Below are 19,042 nucleotides of genomic sequence, written 5' to 3'. Positions count from 1 at the left end.
AATACCTTCAATCTATCCACTCCTACCACTATTTTTGTATTCATCCAACAGGTCCTCTTCCCACTTCATGCTAATGCCATCACCATCATCATTATCCAGAATCCTCCCTATCAGTGCACACCCCCCAAAGAAACATGACACCTCTGTCCCCAATAGCCATCAGTTGCCAATTACTCCCCAGACAGGGTGGAGCCACATGAGTCCCACCCCTATCCACACTGTAATGTTAACTGGCTGGGTTATCACAGCTGCTGTGAACTCATTAGGCTGACAGCCATGTTATGCCCAAAAGATAGCATTTCACAATGTCCTTCCCTATCCTCCCTCTGCTCTTATGCTCTTTTTGGTCTCTTGTTGGGGTTGGGGGTTGGGAATGACATAGACATCCTGTTTAGGGCTGAATACTCAATAGTCCAGTTGTTTTGGTTGTTACTGTACTGGAGGCACAGGATGTACATGAATCAGAAAGCTCACCAGACTTTTAATTTAAGAATATCCATGCCAATTATGATGGCAACACCCTTAATCCCAGCACTCGAGAAGCAGAGATAGGCGGATCTCTGTGAGTTTAAGGCCAGTCGGTCTACAAGGAGGGTTCTAGGAGAGTCAGGACTGTTATTCAGAGAAATCATCTCTCTCTCTCCATCCCCCCCCCCCGCCTCTAAAAAAAGAATATCCACAACAATCCACAACAAAGCTCCTTCCCAAAGTTAGAGAAGCACTTAGCAATTGCTGATTTCTGCGAGAGACAGGTGAACTACTTCTAAGTCTTGCAGTCTTACAGGCAAGTCATCACCCCCAATGGGTAGGGTTTTCAATGTTTCCCTTAGCCCTGTAAATAATCCCAATAAATTCACTGGTTTACCAAGCAAAATTTAGAGAGAACTGGCTTTTTTTTTTTTTTTTTTTTTTTTTTTTTTTTTTTTTTTTTGTCTGTCATCAGTAAGCTTCGTCCTGAAAGAAGCCCAGACAACCTTCAAGCAAAAATCCATAACTTCTAGACATCAGCAGCGGAAACGGAAGCGGCCGGTGAAGCTCAACCCTGACAAGGACACTCCTTAGATTAATCTTGCCTTCGGAGGCGGGACCGGGTGGGGTCCGGTAGACGCCGTGAGGCGAGCCCCCGGCCTAGGGTAGTGCGGGGGTGGGGCCTCAGCAGGCTCAACCCGCTCCGTGGGGCGGGATTGCGCAGACGCTATGTACAGAAGGCGGGACCTAGGCGGACTTAGGGCGGGGCCGCACAGGCGCAATGGGGGCGGAGCTTTGTTGTGGGCCGGCCACGCAGGCGCCGTGGAACTTTCAGCCGGGATGTGGTGAGTGCTCTCGGCAGTTTGTTGCCGGGACCCGCGTGTTAAGCGGAACCGTTCCTTCTTCACGGCCAGGCTTGCTGGGTCTAGCCTCGGCGCTTCTGGAAGCCGAGAGGGAGGCGTTAGACTTAACACCCGGCTCAGGTCGCGGGCAGAGTTGCGCGTCGGTGGCTTGTTGGGTGATCCGAGCCTTAGGTGTCTTTGGTCGCCAGGTGGAGCCCTGCTGACCGGGGGAACGGGAGGCGGAGGATCTGGCGGAGTCGCGCAATCCTGGGACTGTCTCCTGACTGTCACCTGCTACAAGGGCAGCATGCCCAGCAGCCTCGGCGAGGGCCTGGGACGTGCGAGTTAAGATACCAAGCAGAACTAGTTAGACTCGCGCACACTCAAAATAGGATTTTCATTTATAGACATCGTCCGGAACCCCTGCAGTTTCCAACGCTTGTTCCTTCTGGCTACAGATCTCGTTCTGCAGGACACAAAGGGTTAGAGGAGGGCACAACTGGGGCCCGGGCTGCGCTGCTGAATTGTGTGGAAACTTTGAAAGACAAGGCAAGAATTCCAATATAGCGCTGTAAAATCTCTGCGGTTGCCGGCAGACCGTTTAGCCAGCAATCTACAGAGAGGCAGGGCCTCCAAAACCTTAGTTAGATACACTTGAGTGTAGGAGTGCCATCCAAACAGATAAGAATGCAGCCACACCAAGTAGACCAGGATTCGACCCCTGGGGAACCACGGAAACAAGGGACTTCGCACTCACCCTGGGCTTTTCACTAGCATACACCGGGTGCTGGTGGGAAATACTGAAGGCAGAGCAAACAATCTTGAAGAGCTCTCCTGTAAGCTGACCTGGGGAAGGCTCTGGTCGCTGCAAATTTATCTGCCTGGATCTTCCAAGGGAACAAAACTTTCAGGCTACTTGGGTAAGGCAGGAAGGTATGCTCTAGGGCAAGTGAAGATTCTTGTATCCAGTGCAAGAGGCACAGGTGCAGGAAGCACAGAAATCTGCTCATAAATAATCTCACACCTAAGCACAAGTAATGCTAGAGAAATTGAAAGCCAGTACAGAAGAACAACCAGGAAAGACAAACCCACCTCAGTTACCCACTGGATTAATTCAGCATCAAACACACAGGCCTGGCATACATGGCCACTCTGGGTCCTAAATACTGTTTTACCTCTACCACCTTACAGACAAGTCTTCTGGCTTTAACCCAGATTGAGACAGAAGAAAGAGCAAGGAAACAGCCTTGCTGCCAAGGAGCAAAATAATAGGTGCAGAACCAGACATGGCTCAGATGTTGAGGTGAACTATCAGATGAGAGGTTTAAAACAAGCATGGTTAACATATCACAGGTGCCAGGGGGAAAGATATATAACATGCACACACAGATGGGGATTTCAGCAGAGGAGTTGGTAGTGAAAAAAAACCACAAAGAGGAAGAATGCCTTCCAGGGGCCTATTGGTGGATGTGAATAAAGCCAGAGGACTTGAAAGGAGTCTAGAAGTTATCCAGAGTGGGGCTGGTGAGATAGCTCGGCAGATTAAGGTGCCTTACTGCCAAGATTGACCTGAAATTGATCTCCAGATGGCACATGGTGAAAGGTGAGAACTGACTCCCCATTGGTTCTGTGGCACATTGTGGTAGCCATTCTCGGTTGTCCGCTTGACTGTGTCTGGAATGAACTACAGTCCAGAAACAGAGGGTACACTTTCGATCCAGATCTTAAGTCAAGAAGACACACATCTTTAATCCAGATCTGGAGGCTGGAAGGCACACCTTTAATCTGGGCCACCCCTTCTGCCGGAAGCCTGTATAAGGACACAGAAGAAGGAAGTGCTCATTCCTTCTTCACCCGCTTGCCTTGTCCATCCCTTCACTGGCATTGGAACCTGCTTCATGATTCTAGAAAATACAGAAGACTGCCTGAGACACCCAGCCTTGTGGGACTGAGCAACTACTAGATTCTTGGACTTTCTATTCACAGCTAGCCATTGTTGCACTACAGCCTGTAAGTCATTCCAATAATTAATGCACACACACACTTACTTAGAGAGAGGGAGAGAAATTCATTCCATAAATTTTGTGACTCTAGAGAACCCTGACTAATACACACATGCATACATATACAAAATCAGTCAATAAAAATATAATTAAAAATTATGGCTGGTGAGATAGCTCAGGGGTTAAAGACATTTGCTGCCAAGGCTGGAGAGATGGCTCAGCAGTTAAAAGCACTGTCTCTGCTCTTCCAGAGGACCTGGGTTGAATTCCAAGCACCCACATGGCAGCTCACAACTGTCTGTAACTCCAGTTTGTAACTCAAATGTCTATAACATTTGCTGCCAAGGCTGATGACCTGAAATCAATCCCCAGGACCTATACTGTAGAAGGAGAGAATTTCTGCAAGTTGTCCTCTGACCTCTTCATGAAATCCATGGATGCATAACCACCTCCCCAAATAAGCAAATGTAAATTAAATAAGTAAATTATTCAGTGTAAGGATGTGGGGATGGAAACAGTGCTCTTGATGTCACTTCGTTTTGTAGCCCAGGCTAGGCACAGTCAATATTGCACACTTGATAATCCTGGGTGCCATTGAACAGGTGTTGCTTGCTCTGAGTTTGAGCTTATCAAGGAGACTTGCATTTTGTGGATATGATATGGACAGCAGGCAGAGCAGATTTGAAGTGTGGTGGTTCTCAGTTCCAATGCCCCTATCTCTTGGTCTTACAGATGGCATCTGAGGCAGAGCCCAGCCCCCTGGGCATGTTTGAGTGCCAGCTCTGTGCCTTGACAGCTCCTTACAGTTACGTGGGACAGAAGCCCCCAGACACCCAGGCTGTTGTGTGAGTATGCACTCTGGGCCAGTGCTCAAGAGGCTCTGTCCAGTATTGCTTGGCAGGCGCTGTGTGGAGTGTGACACCTGGGTTGGGCATTGTACTTAGGTCAGTCCTTGCCCTTGTTCTGAATGTTCTAGGCATAGCCTAAGGAAACTCCAGGAAGACTGGAAAGTTTTTGTTTTTGTTTTTTTAAAACTCGTCCAGGACTCTCTGCCCTTCCTGTAGGTGCAGCTGACAGATAGGCACTTGTTCTGTCTATAAGGCAGATGCCTTGTGGCCCAGGGCAAACAGCAATGGAGGAGTATGGTGGCTTTTTCACGAGGTGCTGTGCCCTATGCCATCCTAGTGGTTCCTAAGGACCAGCTTCCTGAAGGTTTGCTTCATGCCAGTTGGGAGCAGAGGTGGTTCTAGGCTTATTTGTTGGGTTGTGTGGCTCATCCTTCATCAAACGTCATGTGAGAAAGCTGGCTAGTGCTGGACTCACATGACAAAGTGTCAGGGAACCAGGCTCAATTCTTTTGCTTCCCTGGATTACCATGCCACTAAGTTGCTCTCATTCTGATGTATGTGGGACAGAGAAGAGTGTGCCCCACCCTGACCTCATGAACCCACCTAGTGAATCATGCTTGCTCATGCTTGCTCTGGTGTGCATTGAGAGGCTTCCTACTTCACCTTGCAGAGCTGGGGCTGGGTCCCATTTCATTTCCTACCTGTCCTCCAGCTGCCAGCCTTTCTGTCCAACTTGACAAGTTCCTGCCTGCTGAGGCTCCTGCTGCTGCTGTGCAGCTCTGCCATGGCTCACAGCTGAGTGTCCCTTCTCCCTGCAGCCTCCTGGAGGAGAGCTACATCATGAAGGATCCCTTTTCTTCAGACAAGGCCAGGTTTCTGGTCCTGGGCGCACGGTGCAGTGTGTGCGGCAAGCTGGTGTGTGTGGGCCCGGTAAGTATACCTGGGGACCTCCTGATCACCAGGTGGAGAGAGGGTGGGGGTCCTTAGATGACAGCCGACATCCTTTGGGACACAAGGGCACAGGGAAGGGGCCAGTGTGGGCAGACAGAATCTCAGCCTGGGGTTGGGCCTTACAGTAGTCCTGGGTCTGAGTCCTGGTTACCTGCCACAGGTTCAGTGCACACAAGGAGCCTTGCCACAGGTCATAGCCAACAACTGTCTCCTGTCTTTGCTGTCTGGTTGGTGTATGGGATGGTGGCAGGAGCCTCAGGTCCCACCACCTGGAGGGAAGACTGTAGAGGGAGTGTTTGAGGTCACCTAGAAACTAGAAACATGGGCTGGGGGCAGCCTCTAAGGAGCCTCAAGTGTCACTCCTTGGAATCGGGCTGTACTTGCAAGCAAAAAAGGGAGGCTGCCCCCAAGAATGTCAGGCATCATCCCCTCTCTTGGAGTAAACAATACATTATTAGTAAGGTGATCTCCATTGCAAGGGATTGTTCCTCAGCACTTCAGACCGGATGGCCACCCTGCCAGCCCTTGGTGCTTCTTTTTGTTGCTCAGGTTGCTGCCTTTCCCTGTGCCTCTTGGAGTGGGGGTTGCCTGGGAGAGGTAGCGCTGTATCCCCAGTGTTCTAGCCCTGTTCCCTCTCATAGGACTGCAGCCTATTCTACTCCAAGAGGATCTGCCTCCCCTGTGTTCAGGAGAATATCAGTGCTTTCCCTCAAGAAATACAGCAGGATGTGGAGAAGAGAAAAGGGGCCTCCAAGAGGCCCTCCAGCCATCCCTGACTGACAGGCACACAGCCTCCTGTGCAGCATGGGCTGACTCGGCCAGGGTTCCAGCTGGGAGATGTGTATCTGGCCTCCTCTGAACTGTGGAGTACCTGCAGCCCAAGGAGCTGGCCAAGCCTGAGGACAGACAGCAGGAGTGAATCCAGCTGCAGCTCTGGTGGAGGCCAGGAGTGAGGGACAGGGAACCTTCTTCAGTGGACAGTTGGTAGAACTTCCTGTACATGTACCTGTGGGAGACACCTGGCTTCTCTCCAGGACTTCCAAGTAACATGATGTCATCTGCCTATAGGGAAATCAGCCTCTGAGGGCCAGTGGCAAGACCAGAGGGCATGCAAGGGTTATGTCACATCCTGTGCAATGCCTAGGAAGTGATTTAAACCCTGACTTTGTGTCATGTTTATAATTAAAAACCTGAAAAATAAGCTAATGGTTTAAGTAACCCTTCACTGGCCTACTTGGATGCTCAGTGCATCCTGTGGGGGCCAGTCTGTGCAAACCAGCCATGTTCCAGCATCATTCAAAATGAACCAACTAATTTTTAAAAATAGTTTATTTTAAACCATTAAGGCAAAACTGTACCCTGAAATTAACTCTTTACATTCATCAGTCTTACAGTAGGACATTCCAAACATACAGGTTCCCATAAATTCAGGATATAAATCAATGTATACAGTCAGTTCAATCTCCTATGGAGAAAAAGAAGAAGACTCAATTTTTTTTTTAATTAAGGTTAAATTGTAGCCATTTTCTAATTGCCTGGAACCATTCAGTTCATGTGACTAGAAAATTTTATTTGCCCTCTGTGTTCACCCTGGATTCCTGATGTCCTGGGTAGCCCTCTATCCACAAAGAGCTGGGAGGTGGGCGAGGATGCTGACACTGGCTCAACAATCCCTATTCATCCCTATTCAGGACTGTTCTTATCACAGGTGAAGGGCTGAAAGCCCCCAGGTCTGAGAGAATGGCACCAAGGACAGTAGTGAGCAGGTGGCAGAAAGCCAGGCTCAGACCTTGCTTTGGAAAAGAGCATGCCCTCTTGTGTCCATCAGACCCCTCCCCAAGGGCTCTAGTGTTATGACATTGTGGATCTTAGAGGGCGTTACAAAGACTCACCAAAAAGAAATGTGGCCAGGACACTGGAAGTGACATGGAGATGCAGTGGGACAGCTCAGATTGCCACAGTTCTTTGGTAATTTATAGGTAACAATTCCCTGAATAGTGGACAGCTGTTACCCCAACAAGCCTACTCAGTGGTCCTGATAGAAACACTGGTGTAAGGCTGTTGACTTCCAGCCAGGGTTCAGGAAGGCCCAGCTGGCAGAAATGGATACAAACAAATTGGCTTGCATTTGTTTCAAGGGAGGAAAAAAAAAAAAAAAAAAAAAAAAAAAAAAAAAAGGAACATTGGGAAGAGATGGTGCACAGCTCAGGTGTGGGGTATGCACTCATGGGCAGTGGTGCTATTGTTTTTTCTTGGGCTTCCTGTGTCCAGTAGGTTCAAGAGCCAGGCTTTAAGCATAAACCACACTGAACCTTGACTCAGAAGATTCCAGGTGTTGGCGATTAGACACTCGATCACAAGCTAGTCATCTACTTGTGTCAGAGTGTTTAAAAAACAAAAATAGAAATCACAGTATTTAAGACATAGCTATAAAGAGAATTCTTTTTCATTCAGTGCAGAAAATATAGTGACACTTAGCATGGATAATACTGACATCTTCCTAGAAAGGTGCCAAGTGGCATTCATCTGTTGTGAGGTACACTTAATTTCAGACCTAACAATAGAGTCGGCTATGCCTTTTCTCTAAGTGAATTTTCCCACAGATATAACTTCACCACTCGCAGGTCTTCAGGTCCTGAATCAGGCTCTATGTGACTTGACACTACTGAGTCCCAGGGGCCTAGGAAAGATGTCCAAGTGTCCCTTGCAGGCCAGGGAGCCCAGAGATCCACGTGCCTCTGCTCTGGCCTCACCGCTGTCCAACCTGTGCCCCAGGGATGAGGCATGTTTCACTGAATAAATGAATTTGAGGCTGAGCAAGGGGGAAAGAGATGTGAAGAGGAGACCATTATTTCCCCTCTCTACCGACAACTCCAGGGTTTTCATATTTGCCCCCAACTGGTGAACTTTTAAATAAAAAGAAAATGAAACTGAGCCTCGTCACTGTCTATGATATAAAACTGATGTTTCTCATTTCCTTTTGCCACTAAGGTGCTGCCAGCTGCTTGGTCAGGCATGACACTAACCATGGATGCAGGTTGGTCTGTTCTGGCTGGCACAGGACTCCCCGAAAGGTGAACCTCACTATGCAACCACTCTCCCTGACGAGCAAAGCAACAGGCTCTATTTCTCATGTCTCAGATTGAGATTCTGAGAAGTGGATGCGACAGTTGTTGGCTGGGGACTGATGCTGAAAAAATGTTCTCAGGGTCCCAGGCTGGTGACAGCAGCCTCTCTGTTCTGATAAGGGGGCCACATATCTTTTCCTGATGAGCCTGAAGCCCACTCCATTGAGGTAAAACCAGAGACTCCAACACATTCCTCAGAGGAGGCTCAGTGAGGAACGTGGTCCACTTATTTAAACCCAAATCTGTCTTGATACAGATGTTAGTGTGTGCTGTGTTTTTAGAGAAAGGCAATAGTCATCTCTGTTCTGAGTCAGGCTGTTGCTCCAATAGTCTTATCCTACTCTGTTCACAGGTATCTGCCATACATATGTGGACTAGGGACAGAGTAGTGCCTGGTGGGCTACTAGGAAACCAGGCTGGCCCTCCAGTGTCTACTTTAAAATGGATTTAGATTCCTGCTCTCACCCCTCCAGTGGGGAACTGCGCCCTACTCTGCATGCAGGGTGAGCAGTTGTAGGAAGTTGCTGCATCTTCCTAGTGGAATCTTCATCTCGAAAGACCACACAGGTTAAAGAGATTCTGTGAAGGTGGTAGGCTTTCTGGCTGTAGGAGGTCCTGGGCCAAAGGATAGTCTGTCTCAAGCGACACCAGAAAAACTAAAAGGAAGTTCAGCAAAATCCTTTACTACCATGCATCAAGCTGCTGTGTGTCAAACATGCCCCGTGTGGTGTGCTGGTTAAAGGTTCTAGTGAGATTTGTTTGGAATTAGACAGATGCAAACTGAGTGTAGAGGAGCCCAAGGACCATGTTTTCCTGAAGGTCTACTTTAAGGAATCTTTTCTGGGGAAGGGCCTATAAGACTATTGGAAAGAGGCGGTATGGAGGGAGGGGCTGGTGGACTGGCCCCTGCTGACAGGCTCATAGAGGAAGTCACACTAGGCTCTAGAGAATCAAACCTTCATGAACACTGCTGAGCATCAGCTCAGATGCAAACTGACACAGAACTTGTCAGTCAGTTCTGTGGGCCATGCTGAAGGCATAACAGCAAGAGGCTACTTTTCATAAGTTTTATGAAAGTTCAAATAGAATGCATGGCCACTCTAAAAACCCATGACTCAAAACTCACTTTCCAAGGTCACCAACACTGGAGTGGCATTTGTTTAAGGCCTATCAGAACAGGAGACCACCCTGGTATGGTCTGCACTAAAGATACTTGGAACTGGAATCCAACCTTTGACCTAGGACCAGTTCTAGCCCTGCAGGAAGGATCAAGGATTGGATATGACATGTGCCACAAAGGCTAACTTCTCCTGAATGAGTTCAATTCTCACTGGGATCATATATGGGAATGATTTGCTCTGTCTCTGGTTCTTAAGAGCCTGGGTAGACTGCCTGCAACAACAGAGCCATTGACTGAAAGCAAGCAAGGAAGGAAGGAAGGGAGGGAGGGAAAGTGGGAATGAGGATGGAAGAGAGGCAAGAAGACAGGGAGGAAGGGGAGAAAGAGAGGGGAATGTGGGATATTTGTACTCTGTGTAAAGGTGTATTGCTGTGATTGGTGTAATAAAAAGCTGAATAGCCAATAGCTAGGCAGGAGGTATAAATGAGATTTCTGGGGAGAGAAAGAAAGATGGGGAGGAATCTAAGCAAGCAGGAGATTCCAAGATGGAAGAGAGGTAATGTCAAGTGATAGAACATAAATTAATATAAATGGGCTAATTTATGTTATAAAAGCTAGTTAGGAACAAGCCTAATTAATAAGTCTCTGTGTCATTATTTGGGAGCTGGCTAATGGGACAGAAGAAAATTTGTTACAGGGGGAGGAAGGGAAGAAGCTGGTAAGTGTGTAAATCTTAGTGGTTTAGCTTGTTTTTTAAGACAAGCTGTTGCCTTGGCTGTCCTAGAACTAGCTCTATAAACCAGGCTGGACCTAAACCCACAGAGGTCCACCTGCCTCTGCCTCCTGAGTGCTGGGATTAAAGGTGTACATGACAACCACCAGGCCATAAGTGTGCAAATCTTAAAGCATGCCTTGATCCTAATTTTCCATTTTTCCTACTTGAAATGTCATGGCCATATTATTTCTATGATTTTCAGTGCTGATCATGAACATTTTTAACCATATCAGTGTTCCATTTTTGTGTTGCAGTACAGACTGGCATCAGACTTAATTATGTATCTGAAGGCCACCTTAAATATCTGCTGAGGTTACAGACACATACCACCATGCCCAACATAAAGTGGCCCTCTATATGAGCTATATCCTCAACTCCTTGGCAGTATCCATCTTGATCTTTCTTTAATAACAAATAACGATGACTAGAGAAGAGCCAAAATTTTCTAACACTAGGGCAGGGGCATAAAAGATACAAGCTGCTCTAAAACATGCAGTCACCCTCTTGGAGGGCAGGTTCTAGCAGGTCAGTGAGGTCTGAGAATTTTCTGTGCAGAGTGTTTCTCTTAAAGGTAGTCAGTACTGTTTTCCCAGTGGGACGGAGGAAAAGGGACTTCACCATCTTATTCTTTGAAAGCAACAACAAAACCAACCAAGTGTTGTGAGATCTTCAACTGGGTAAAATTAGAAGGGGGAAGGACATCACAACCTTGCCACTTGCTCTCCAGAGTGACCAGATACTCCCAGCCTGGGTAGTAAAGTCACTTTTGCCTTCTCCACTACAGGGAGCATCTCCCCACCAAAATTAAAAAAAAAAAAAGTCATAAAGTGTCATATTACAGGAGCTGCCAGAGGGGGGCTGGAGGAGCATTTACAAGTCTTCTGTGACTCCATCTCTGGAATTGCTGCAGGCTTAACAGGATTGCAGAATTAGTTGCTCGGGGCTCATCCTGTCTGTATCAGACATTAGTGCAAGTCTCCTGAGGTTTCTTGAGATTGTAGCTTTTGGGGATTTTCTACACAAACCCGGAAAAATTTTCCATGTATTAGTTATGCCCTCCAAAGCAGTGAATCAACAAAGAAAATGACGAGGCTGCATTCTAAACATTCTTGAATGTTCTCAGAAGCCAGCTCTCTTTCTTAGAACCAGGAAACAGAAGTGACATCTTCCCAATAAACATTGTTGCCATGTTTAAATGGCTCACCTTGGGCCACATGGTGACTTGTAGGTTTTAAAGGTTAAAAAGTGCAGATTAGTGTTTGGGATTTACATGGGCGCACACAGCCATAAGAATGGTAAGCAGAGAAGAGAAACTTGGACTTTGAGGTTACATGTTAATTAAGGGAAAATTATAAATGTGATGTAGAGAAATGTACATTGATTAACATTGGACCAGTTAAGATCAGACTGAGGACTGCCATTCTCTGTGATTGTCTGAATCCTATTAGCCTCTGATCACCTGCATTTGAATAGCAGGCATTCTTAGAAGTGCACATCCAGAAAGGAAAGAAGTGGAAAGAGCCTGCATTACCTAGGCTCAGCCCTCTTCACCTCCAAGGGTAAGGTGGTGGTCTGTGCAAATCCCCGCTCTCATGTGTGGGGCTGCAGACCTCAGAGGTCCCTGGATAGTGGCAATGGCCGTCATCTCAGGATTAATCAGTACATGTCCCTGTAGATCTCCTGCAGTAACGGGTGCAGCGCTGCATCAGACTCTGTCTTCTTGATGACCTGCACCAGCTGTGCATGCTCCGTGACCAGCTGCCGAAGGTCCACCATTTTTTGAAGAAGTTTCGGGAAGAGAAAGGTATCATCCGGATGGTTGCTCTGCAGGTGGAGTTTGAGCACATGCACGATACCCTCCTGCATCTTCTCAATGTATCCTATGTTTAGAAGGCCAGGCCGATCTATGCTCAAAAGAAGAAAGAGACGTCTGAGTGTGACCAGTGAGTCACTGGTCAGTTGGAGGAGCCAAGTGTCGCTGCTTCATGTGGCCCTGTGGAGAAGGCGCTGGGTGACCTTCACATGGCAGCTGACCAGAGGTCAGATGGACTTTTCCAGTCACTGGCTCTGATGGGGACAGACACAACTGACACGTCTAGCTGTGTACAGGGCTAGCACATAGTGCTACCCCTATTCCCCTTCTGGTGCAGCCCCTACTTTTGGATTTGCCTGGCAAGCCCCAAACCATGCTGTGTCTTTGTGTAATGTGGGAGATGAAGTACTTCTTCCTAGAGAAAAGCAGGAGCGTGGCAGGGCCAAGCTCTGCCTTAAAGTGACATTACTGATACCTCTGCTGAGGTGGGGGTGGGGGCGCAGACTGAGAAGTGACCAGGGCTGGGGAAGATTGTGACTGGGCAGTATGCCAAGGAACCCTGGAGTTAGGTAGGGGACAAGCAGGAAGTGCCACTGCTCACACCAGGTGGCCTTCCTGGTACAGTCTCAGGTCCTAGCCCAGCCAGACAGCAGCGCCTCTTAAGCCTCATCCATCCATGACTAGGGCTTAAAAGCTGCTAATGACGAAGTGTTTATTTATGGGTTTGTTTTTGGCATAAATATATGGGAACAGAAGACAACATTTTATTTACAATATAGAATTATTTATTTCATAATTCATATTTGCTGTTGGGAGCTGGTTTTCTTTCTACCATTATGTGGTTCCAGAGATCAAACACAAGCAGTCAGGCTTTTAAGGGCTTTACCCACTGGCCTTATTTATGTTTGGAACACCTTCCTGATAACATGTGCTTATTTTACCTATTTTGTTTCCTGTTTCCAGAGTGTAGTGACATCTCTAAGTCATATTATCAAATATTATGTCATTTGTATCTGCTTTTCATTTGCAGAAAGTTCAGAAATTTAATCTTAATATTTAAAAGTGAAGCAGACACCACAGTTACCAAACTGTGGCATATATACAATTATGATATTTTAGTTCGATAATCTAATTGAAACTTAAAATGTATCTTTTAATAAATTTATATTGTTTTTTAAAATGGTTTTATTTTTATTTATTTATTATTTTAATTATGTATCTGTGTGTGTTTGGAGGGTCGGGATACCTGTGAGTACAGCTCTCCAGAAGGACAGAAGTGAGCATTAGATCACCTGGAGCTGCAGTTATAGGGAATTGTGAGCTGTCTGACATGGATTCTGGGACGTGAACTCAGGTTTCCTGCAAGAGTAGCACATACTCTTAACTGATGAGCCATTTCTCCAGTATTTGATGCCAGTTTTAATCTTCATTGTTTTAGTAGTAAAATAAATATAATAACTAAGGTGTTTGTGTATGTATGTATTTGAGGGAGGCATGTGTGTGGAGATCAGAAGTCAACCTTAGATGGCATTCCTCAGGTGCCACCCACCTTATTTTTTGAGACAGGGTCTCTCACTGGCTTGAAACTCTTCATCAAGCACACTAGTCTGGCTGTCCAGCCAGCCCCAAGGATCTGTGCATCTCTGCCTTCATAGCACCGGGATTACAAGAGCAGGCCTGCACACCCAGCAGCTTTTAAAAAACAATGTGGGTTCTGAGTTCAAACATAGGTCCTCATGCTTGTGTCATAAGCACTTTACTGACTGAGCCATTTTCCCAACTCCATGACTAAGTTTTACAATGGTAGAAGGATCCACTCTTTATATTTATAACTTCACATGGCAAGTTTACGATTTTCCACATGGAGCAGTTTTCATATCCACAGGATTGGTGCAGGGCTGCAGCCACGAAAGGCTGGGTATGTGTTCCTCTGCATTGACTTGCTACCCACCCTGCCACACTGAATCACACAAAGGTCCCTGGTAAACTCTACAGATCTGTGATGTTTTTATGCTTTGCATGCATAACGGCGCTTCTTCCATCCAACTAGACACCAGCCAGACAGTGACTGTGAAGGGCAGTATGGCTTCTGGCAGTTGGGAAGAATTGTCACCCATAGGGCTATGCCAAGGCCAGGCAAGGTTAGCTGGGCTTACAGTAGGTGAATGACCTTCCTAGACTAGAGACAAGGCTATTTAAAGAAGTGCAATGCTGAGCCAAATATCAGGGACCACAGGGCCAACTTCCCCAGAGAGGCCCAGATCTCCCTTCACTGGATCATTCCTTCTGGGAAAGCAGTCTTTGCAGCTGCTTCTGGTTAGCATGATAGTTTTTGTCATGGATGGATTAACATCAATTAACAGTAACAGCACGGTACCTCCACCTGCACTGTACTTTCTGACTATTATCTACTACAATAATTATAATATCAATAGTACAAATTACCACCATATATTATGTGTATCTAAGACACTTGATTTGATATAATTGTATTATCAGTAGGGTCATATATTTAATTTAGGCATAGAAGATGCCAATATGCAGTAATGGATACTATAATAAGAATGCAATCACAACACATAATAGGTATATTCTCAATTCTACTCGGCAGTAACACCGGCTCAGACACCATCCCACCCTCCCACTGCCCACTTCACTGTGTCAGAGCCCATGCTGGCACTGTATCGACAGTCATTGAGCTCCTCCAAAGGGGAAGCCTATCAGAACTCAACGGTGGCATATCAACTTACCTCCACAGCAAATTATAGCAGCCACAAAAAGGGAAATGTCACTGTCATCCAGTTCTAGGGCATTGAACTTCATAGCAAAATCAAATTTTGGTTCCAGGATGTCACAGAATGGCTTCCTCAGGTTCTTTAGGAACTCTCTAGTTATGAAGCCATTGCCATACGCTATCAGCATCCCGTCTTTGTTCATCAAGGAGGACAGCATTGTGAATATGGCTTCATACACACCGTACTTTAGCAAGGTAACTTGGTCATTCAAGTCCAAGTTTGCGAAGCCTGGGATGGCCTTGGCAAATTCTGTGAGCTCGGTGACAGTCTCCACAGACATGCACTGGCAGCAGTGGAAGATTCGGACTTCTGCCTCCTTGTTTTGGATGCCATTGGCCACCATCTTGGCCACAAGTGTCTTCTCAGCCATACACAAGGTCTCCATGTCATGTATAACGAAAGGCTACAAAGGAAGATGCTAAAGTCAATCAAGTGGCTAGTCTGTGACAAACTGTGCAGTCCCCTTAAACATCAGTGAATGCATGGGAAGCTACTGTGTCTAAATCTCCAAGTTTGGTGCTGGGTTGAATCCAAATAGATGTGCAGTGCAGTCCTGTAATTGGGCACCTTCAAAACCAGACAATAGAAGACTTTTCAGAAAACTAACAAAATAAGTCAGTAAGATAACAGTTGTCAGGGCTGGAAAGGTGACTCAGTGGTTAAGAGCACTCGCTGTTCTTGCAGAAGACATCGGTTTGATTTCCAGTTCACAACTGTTCCTAACTCCAGTCTCAGAGAATTGAACGCCTTCTTCTGACCTCTGCAGCACCAGGCAGGAAGGAGATGCACAGAGATAAATGCAACCATGTAAATATATGCTAAATATGACTTGATTTGTGTAGAAATAAAGAAACAGGCCTTGTTCAGCTTGGTAGAGTGGAAGTGGGACCGCCTCCCAGTGTGCCTTGCAATGCAAAAGACACAGGCCTCATGTCAGTGGCCTGTCCTGGAACAAGGGCCGGGTCCCAGCCTCGCCCGCTCTATGCTGCAGCACCATGGTATCCGCAATTACAGGTCCTGCCGCTTTATAAAGTGTGTGAACAGTCCATCTTTGTCACTACTGTGTGAGCACGTGATGGTCATTCTGGACTGTCACATTGGTGAGATTCAGAATCACCTATGAGACAAACTGTAAGGACATTATTTCTAGAGGTTTATCTGAGGCGGGTGATACACCCTGAATGTGGGCAACACCATTCCCTTGGCTGGAGTACCAGATTGAATTTAAGGTAGTCAGCACCATTCATCTCTGCTTCCTGACTGCGGCCATAATGTGGCCAGCTGCTTCATGCTCCATCATGACTTCCCTATCACAATGAACTAGAGCTAAAATAAACCCAACATTAATTTATGTTTGCCAGGTGTTTTGTCACAGCAACTGGACAAATAACAAATAAAATGACCAAAGGAGACTAGCTGAATCTTTACAGCTACTGCCACACCATTCCCAAGAGACAAATGTGGAATCAACAAGGATGCTCACTGACAGACGGATATGCCAATAGATATTATTCAGCCATAAAAAGACATCCCGGTATATCATGTATTGTTGCTCATGTGGGTGCTGAAAACATCAGCCTCACAGGAACAGAGTAAGGAAGAGATTCTGGCGAGAAGAGAGAGGGGATAGGGAGGAGTCTGGTAATGCCATTGGCCCCAGAATATTACATATTTCACAAGGAATTTAAAAGGAGTTTGAACTTTCTGGACACATGATGATAATAAATATTTAAGGAGGCAGACATACTGCTCTGGTTTTATCAGCACACATTTTGTACTTGCATCTAATTTTCAAAATATAGTTCACAAATGTGCACAATTTAAAAACAAACTGTTTAAAAATCACTTGTTGCTGGAACAAACAATTGTTTGCTAGATGATGAGAAGAGCCATCATTTACCCACTGCTAGCCAGAATTCTTAATTTGCCAAGCAGAAGTGACAGCATTGAGGGATCTGAATTTCGGGACCATCTGTAACACACACCAAACACTCGATATAATTCTATACCGAGTAAGCTCAGGTCTCTAATGAGGTCACTAGGCATTGCTATCTAATCGTAAAGCAGAAACATTCCAGCTACCAAGGAGGTGCCTGACACCCCCAACCCCATGCTAGGCTGTCAAGAGCATCTTCAGGAACCACAGAGTAGATGCACAATTAAGGTACCTGGGATGCACCCTGATACAGAGACAGGAGGATGTGTGGAGAAGAAGTAATTGTCTGTGAGGTGTTTAAGCAGATTCTGAACTTGCAGTATAGTGCTGGACCAAAACAATGTGATTCTATGCTGATGAAAGGAAGTGTATTAAAAATGACTCACTGTGGGGCTGGAGAGATGGCTCAGAGATTAAGTGCACTGTTTGCTTTCCAGAGTATCCAGTTCTGGCAAGCATCCACATAGTGACTTATGACAATCTTTAACTCTAGTCCCAGGGGACCTGAACCCCTCTTCTACCTCCAAGGGCACTGCATACATGTGGTGCAAAGAGGTAGATGCAGGCAAAAATATTCATACACATAAAATAATTTAAAAAATGACTCACGGACATTCTATGGGCAAAACTTAGAGCCAAATCACTGAGTATCTCAAGTCAGAACAAGACCCCCCCCAAAAAAAAGTTTCTCTAAAAGTCTTAACAACTGGCCTGATAACCACTTTTGGAGTTATGCTTCAGAAAAAGAAAAAAAAAAAAAAACAACAACAACAACATAAAAAGTCAGCTTTAGCCAGGCAGTGATGGTGTATGTCTTTAATCCCAGTAATCAGGAAGGAGAGGCAGGCAAATCTCTGTGAGTTTAAGGCTAGCCAGGTCTACAGATCAAGTTCCAGGAGAAATCCTGTCTCAAAATACAAACAAAATAAAAATCTGATTTAAAGGGACTACAAAAATACAGTTGGTCCACATTTTTAGGGCAGGTGTGATAGCTTGGCAGGTGAAAGTGTTGTTTGTTTCCAAGCCTGAAAACCTGAGTTTGATCCCTGGGTCCCACATCATAGATGAAGCCTGATTCTGTGGGTTGTCCTCTGACATCCACACACATCACACATGCCTACACATACACAGACTAAATTTAATATAATTTTTTCATAATTAGAAGTAAATGTCCATGTTGACTGAGTTCTGATTTTAAAGAGTATTTATAGTTCTAGAGATTGCATATGCTGGGAACACTTCTCTACCACAGAGCCAGACTCTTGGCCCTGGGACTTTTTTCTCTTGTCATTATTGCTCAAACCCTCCAGCACAATGACCATTTCCATAGCATTCACATTACATCAGGAGTCACAAGGCATCAGAGTGAGCTAAGAGTTTAGAGGATGTGTGTGTGATTCTCTGTGATTGCTGTGGTATCTTAAAAAAGGGTCTCGAGGGCTGGAGAGATGGCTCAGTGATTAAGAATACTCACTGCTCTTTCAGAAGTCCTGAGATAAATTCCCAGCAACCACATGGTGGCTCACAACCATGTATAGTGGGATCTGGTACCCTCTTCTGAAATGAAGGAATGGAGGGGGAGCATTCATTTACATAAAATAAATACATAAAATATTTTTTAAAGGGTCTTGAGCATGAATCTGTAAGCAAGATACTTGGCAGCTTGGCTCTGAGTTTTGCCCATAGAATGTCCATGAGTCATTTTTTAAAATTATGGGATGTGTATGGGTATTTTCACCTGTGAGTACATCTTTGCACCATGTGTGTACAGTGCCCTTGAAGGTAGAAGAGGGATTTGGGTTCCCTGGGACTAGAGTCAAGTGTTTTCCTTCATAAGAGTTGCCATGGTCACAGAGTCTCTCCACCGCCACAGAACACCAACTGAGACAGTATAATGAACACTGTCCTTTCCTAACATGCACTCAGCAGAAATTAAAGTGGAAAGCAACCAAATACATAGTCAAGATTTAGATAAATACAGTCAGTAGAGCTGGGACCTCCCAGAGTCTTTGACATGACAAACATACACTGAGACTCTTCCAGAAAGGGGCTGTGGGGAGTGCTAGGTTCCAGGGGACTTGATGATTATCATAGAGGGCATCTCCAAGGACTAGGGCAGCCTCAGCTACACAGCTCACAGGGTGAAGCAAAACAAACAGGTGGCCCCTTGCTAAAAGACAATGAAGAATTCTGTGTGTGTGTGTGTTGTGTGTGTGTGTGTGTGTGTTGTGTGTGTGTGTATGTGTGTGTGTGTGTGTGTGTGTGTGTGTGAGAGAGAGAGAGAGAGAGAGAGAGAGAGAGAGAGAGAGAGAGAGAGAGATGGAGGGAGGGAAGGAGGGAGAGAGAGTTTATGTGAACCGTTT

At 45.9% G+C, this 19,042-nt stretch overlaps 2 protein-coding genes across 3 annotated transcripts in view; one reads left to right on the top strand and one right to left on the bottom strand.

Annotated features, from left to right (window-relative positions):
• Positions 1–3,156: 3,156 nt before the first annotated feature.
• Positions 3,157–6,313, top strand: Cdpf1 (cysteine rich DPF motif domain containing 1). The gene is made up of 4 exons (XM_051189569.1): positions 3,157–3,320; positions 4,046–4,158; positions 4,980–5,091; positions 5,754–6,313. The coding sequence occupies exons 2-4, from the start codon at positions 4,046–4,048 to the stop codon at positions 5,886–5,888; spliced, it is 360 nt and encodes a 119-aa protein (XP_051045526.1). The 5' UTR covers positions 3,157–3,320; the 3' UTR covers positions 5,889–6,313.
• A 4,661-nt stretch (positions 6,314–10,974) lies between these two features.
• Ppara (peroxisome proliferator activated receptor alpha) overlaps positions 10,975–19,042 on the bottom strand; it is a 67,412-nt gene continuing 59,344 nt past the window's right edge. For both annotated transcript variants that reach the window (XM_051189561.1, XM_051189559.1), the window contains 2 exons: positions 14,699–15,146; positions 10,975–12,039 (listed from right to left, as the gene is read on the bottom strand). In XM_051189561.1, the coding sequence (XP_051045518.1) occupies positions 11,792–12,039; positions 14,699–15,146 (696 nt within the window). In that variant the 3' untranslated portion in view covers positions 10,975–11,791. The remainder of the gene's footprint in view (positions 12,040–14,698; positions 15,147–19,042) is intronic.

This window comes from Phodopus roborovskii, unplaced genomic scaffold (assembly GCF_943737965.1).
Source record: "Phodopus roborovskii unplaced genomic scaffold, PHOROB, whole genome shotgun sequence".
Classification (NCBI taxonomy): domain Eukaryota; kingdom Metazoa; phylum Chordata; class Mammalia; order Rodentia; family Cricetidae; genus Phodopus; species Phodopus roborovskii.
Note: the sequence above shows the minus strand (reverse complement) of the source record. Positions and strands in the feature narration are given on the sequence as shown.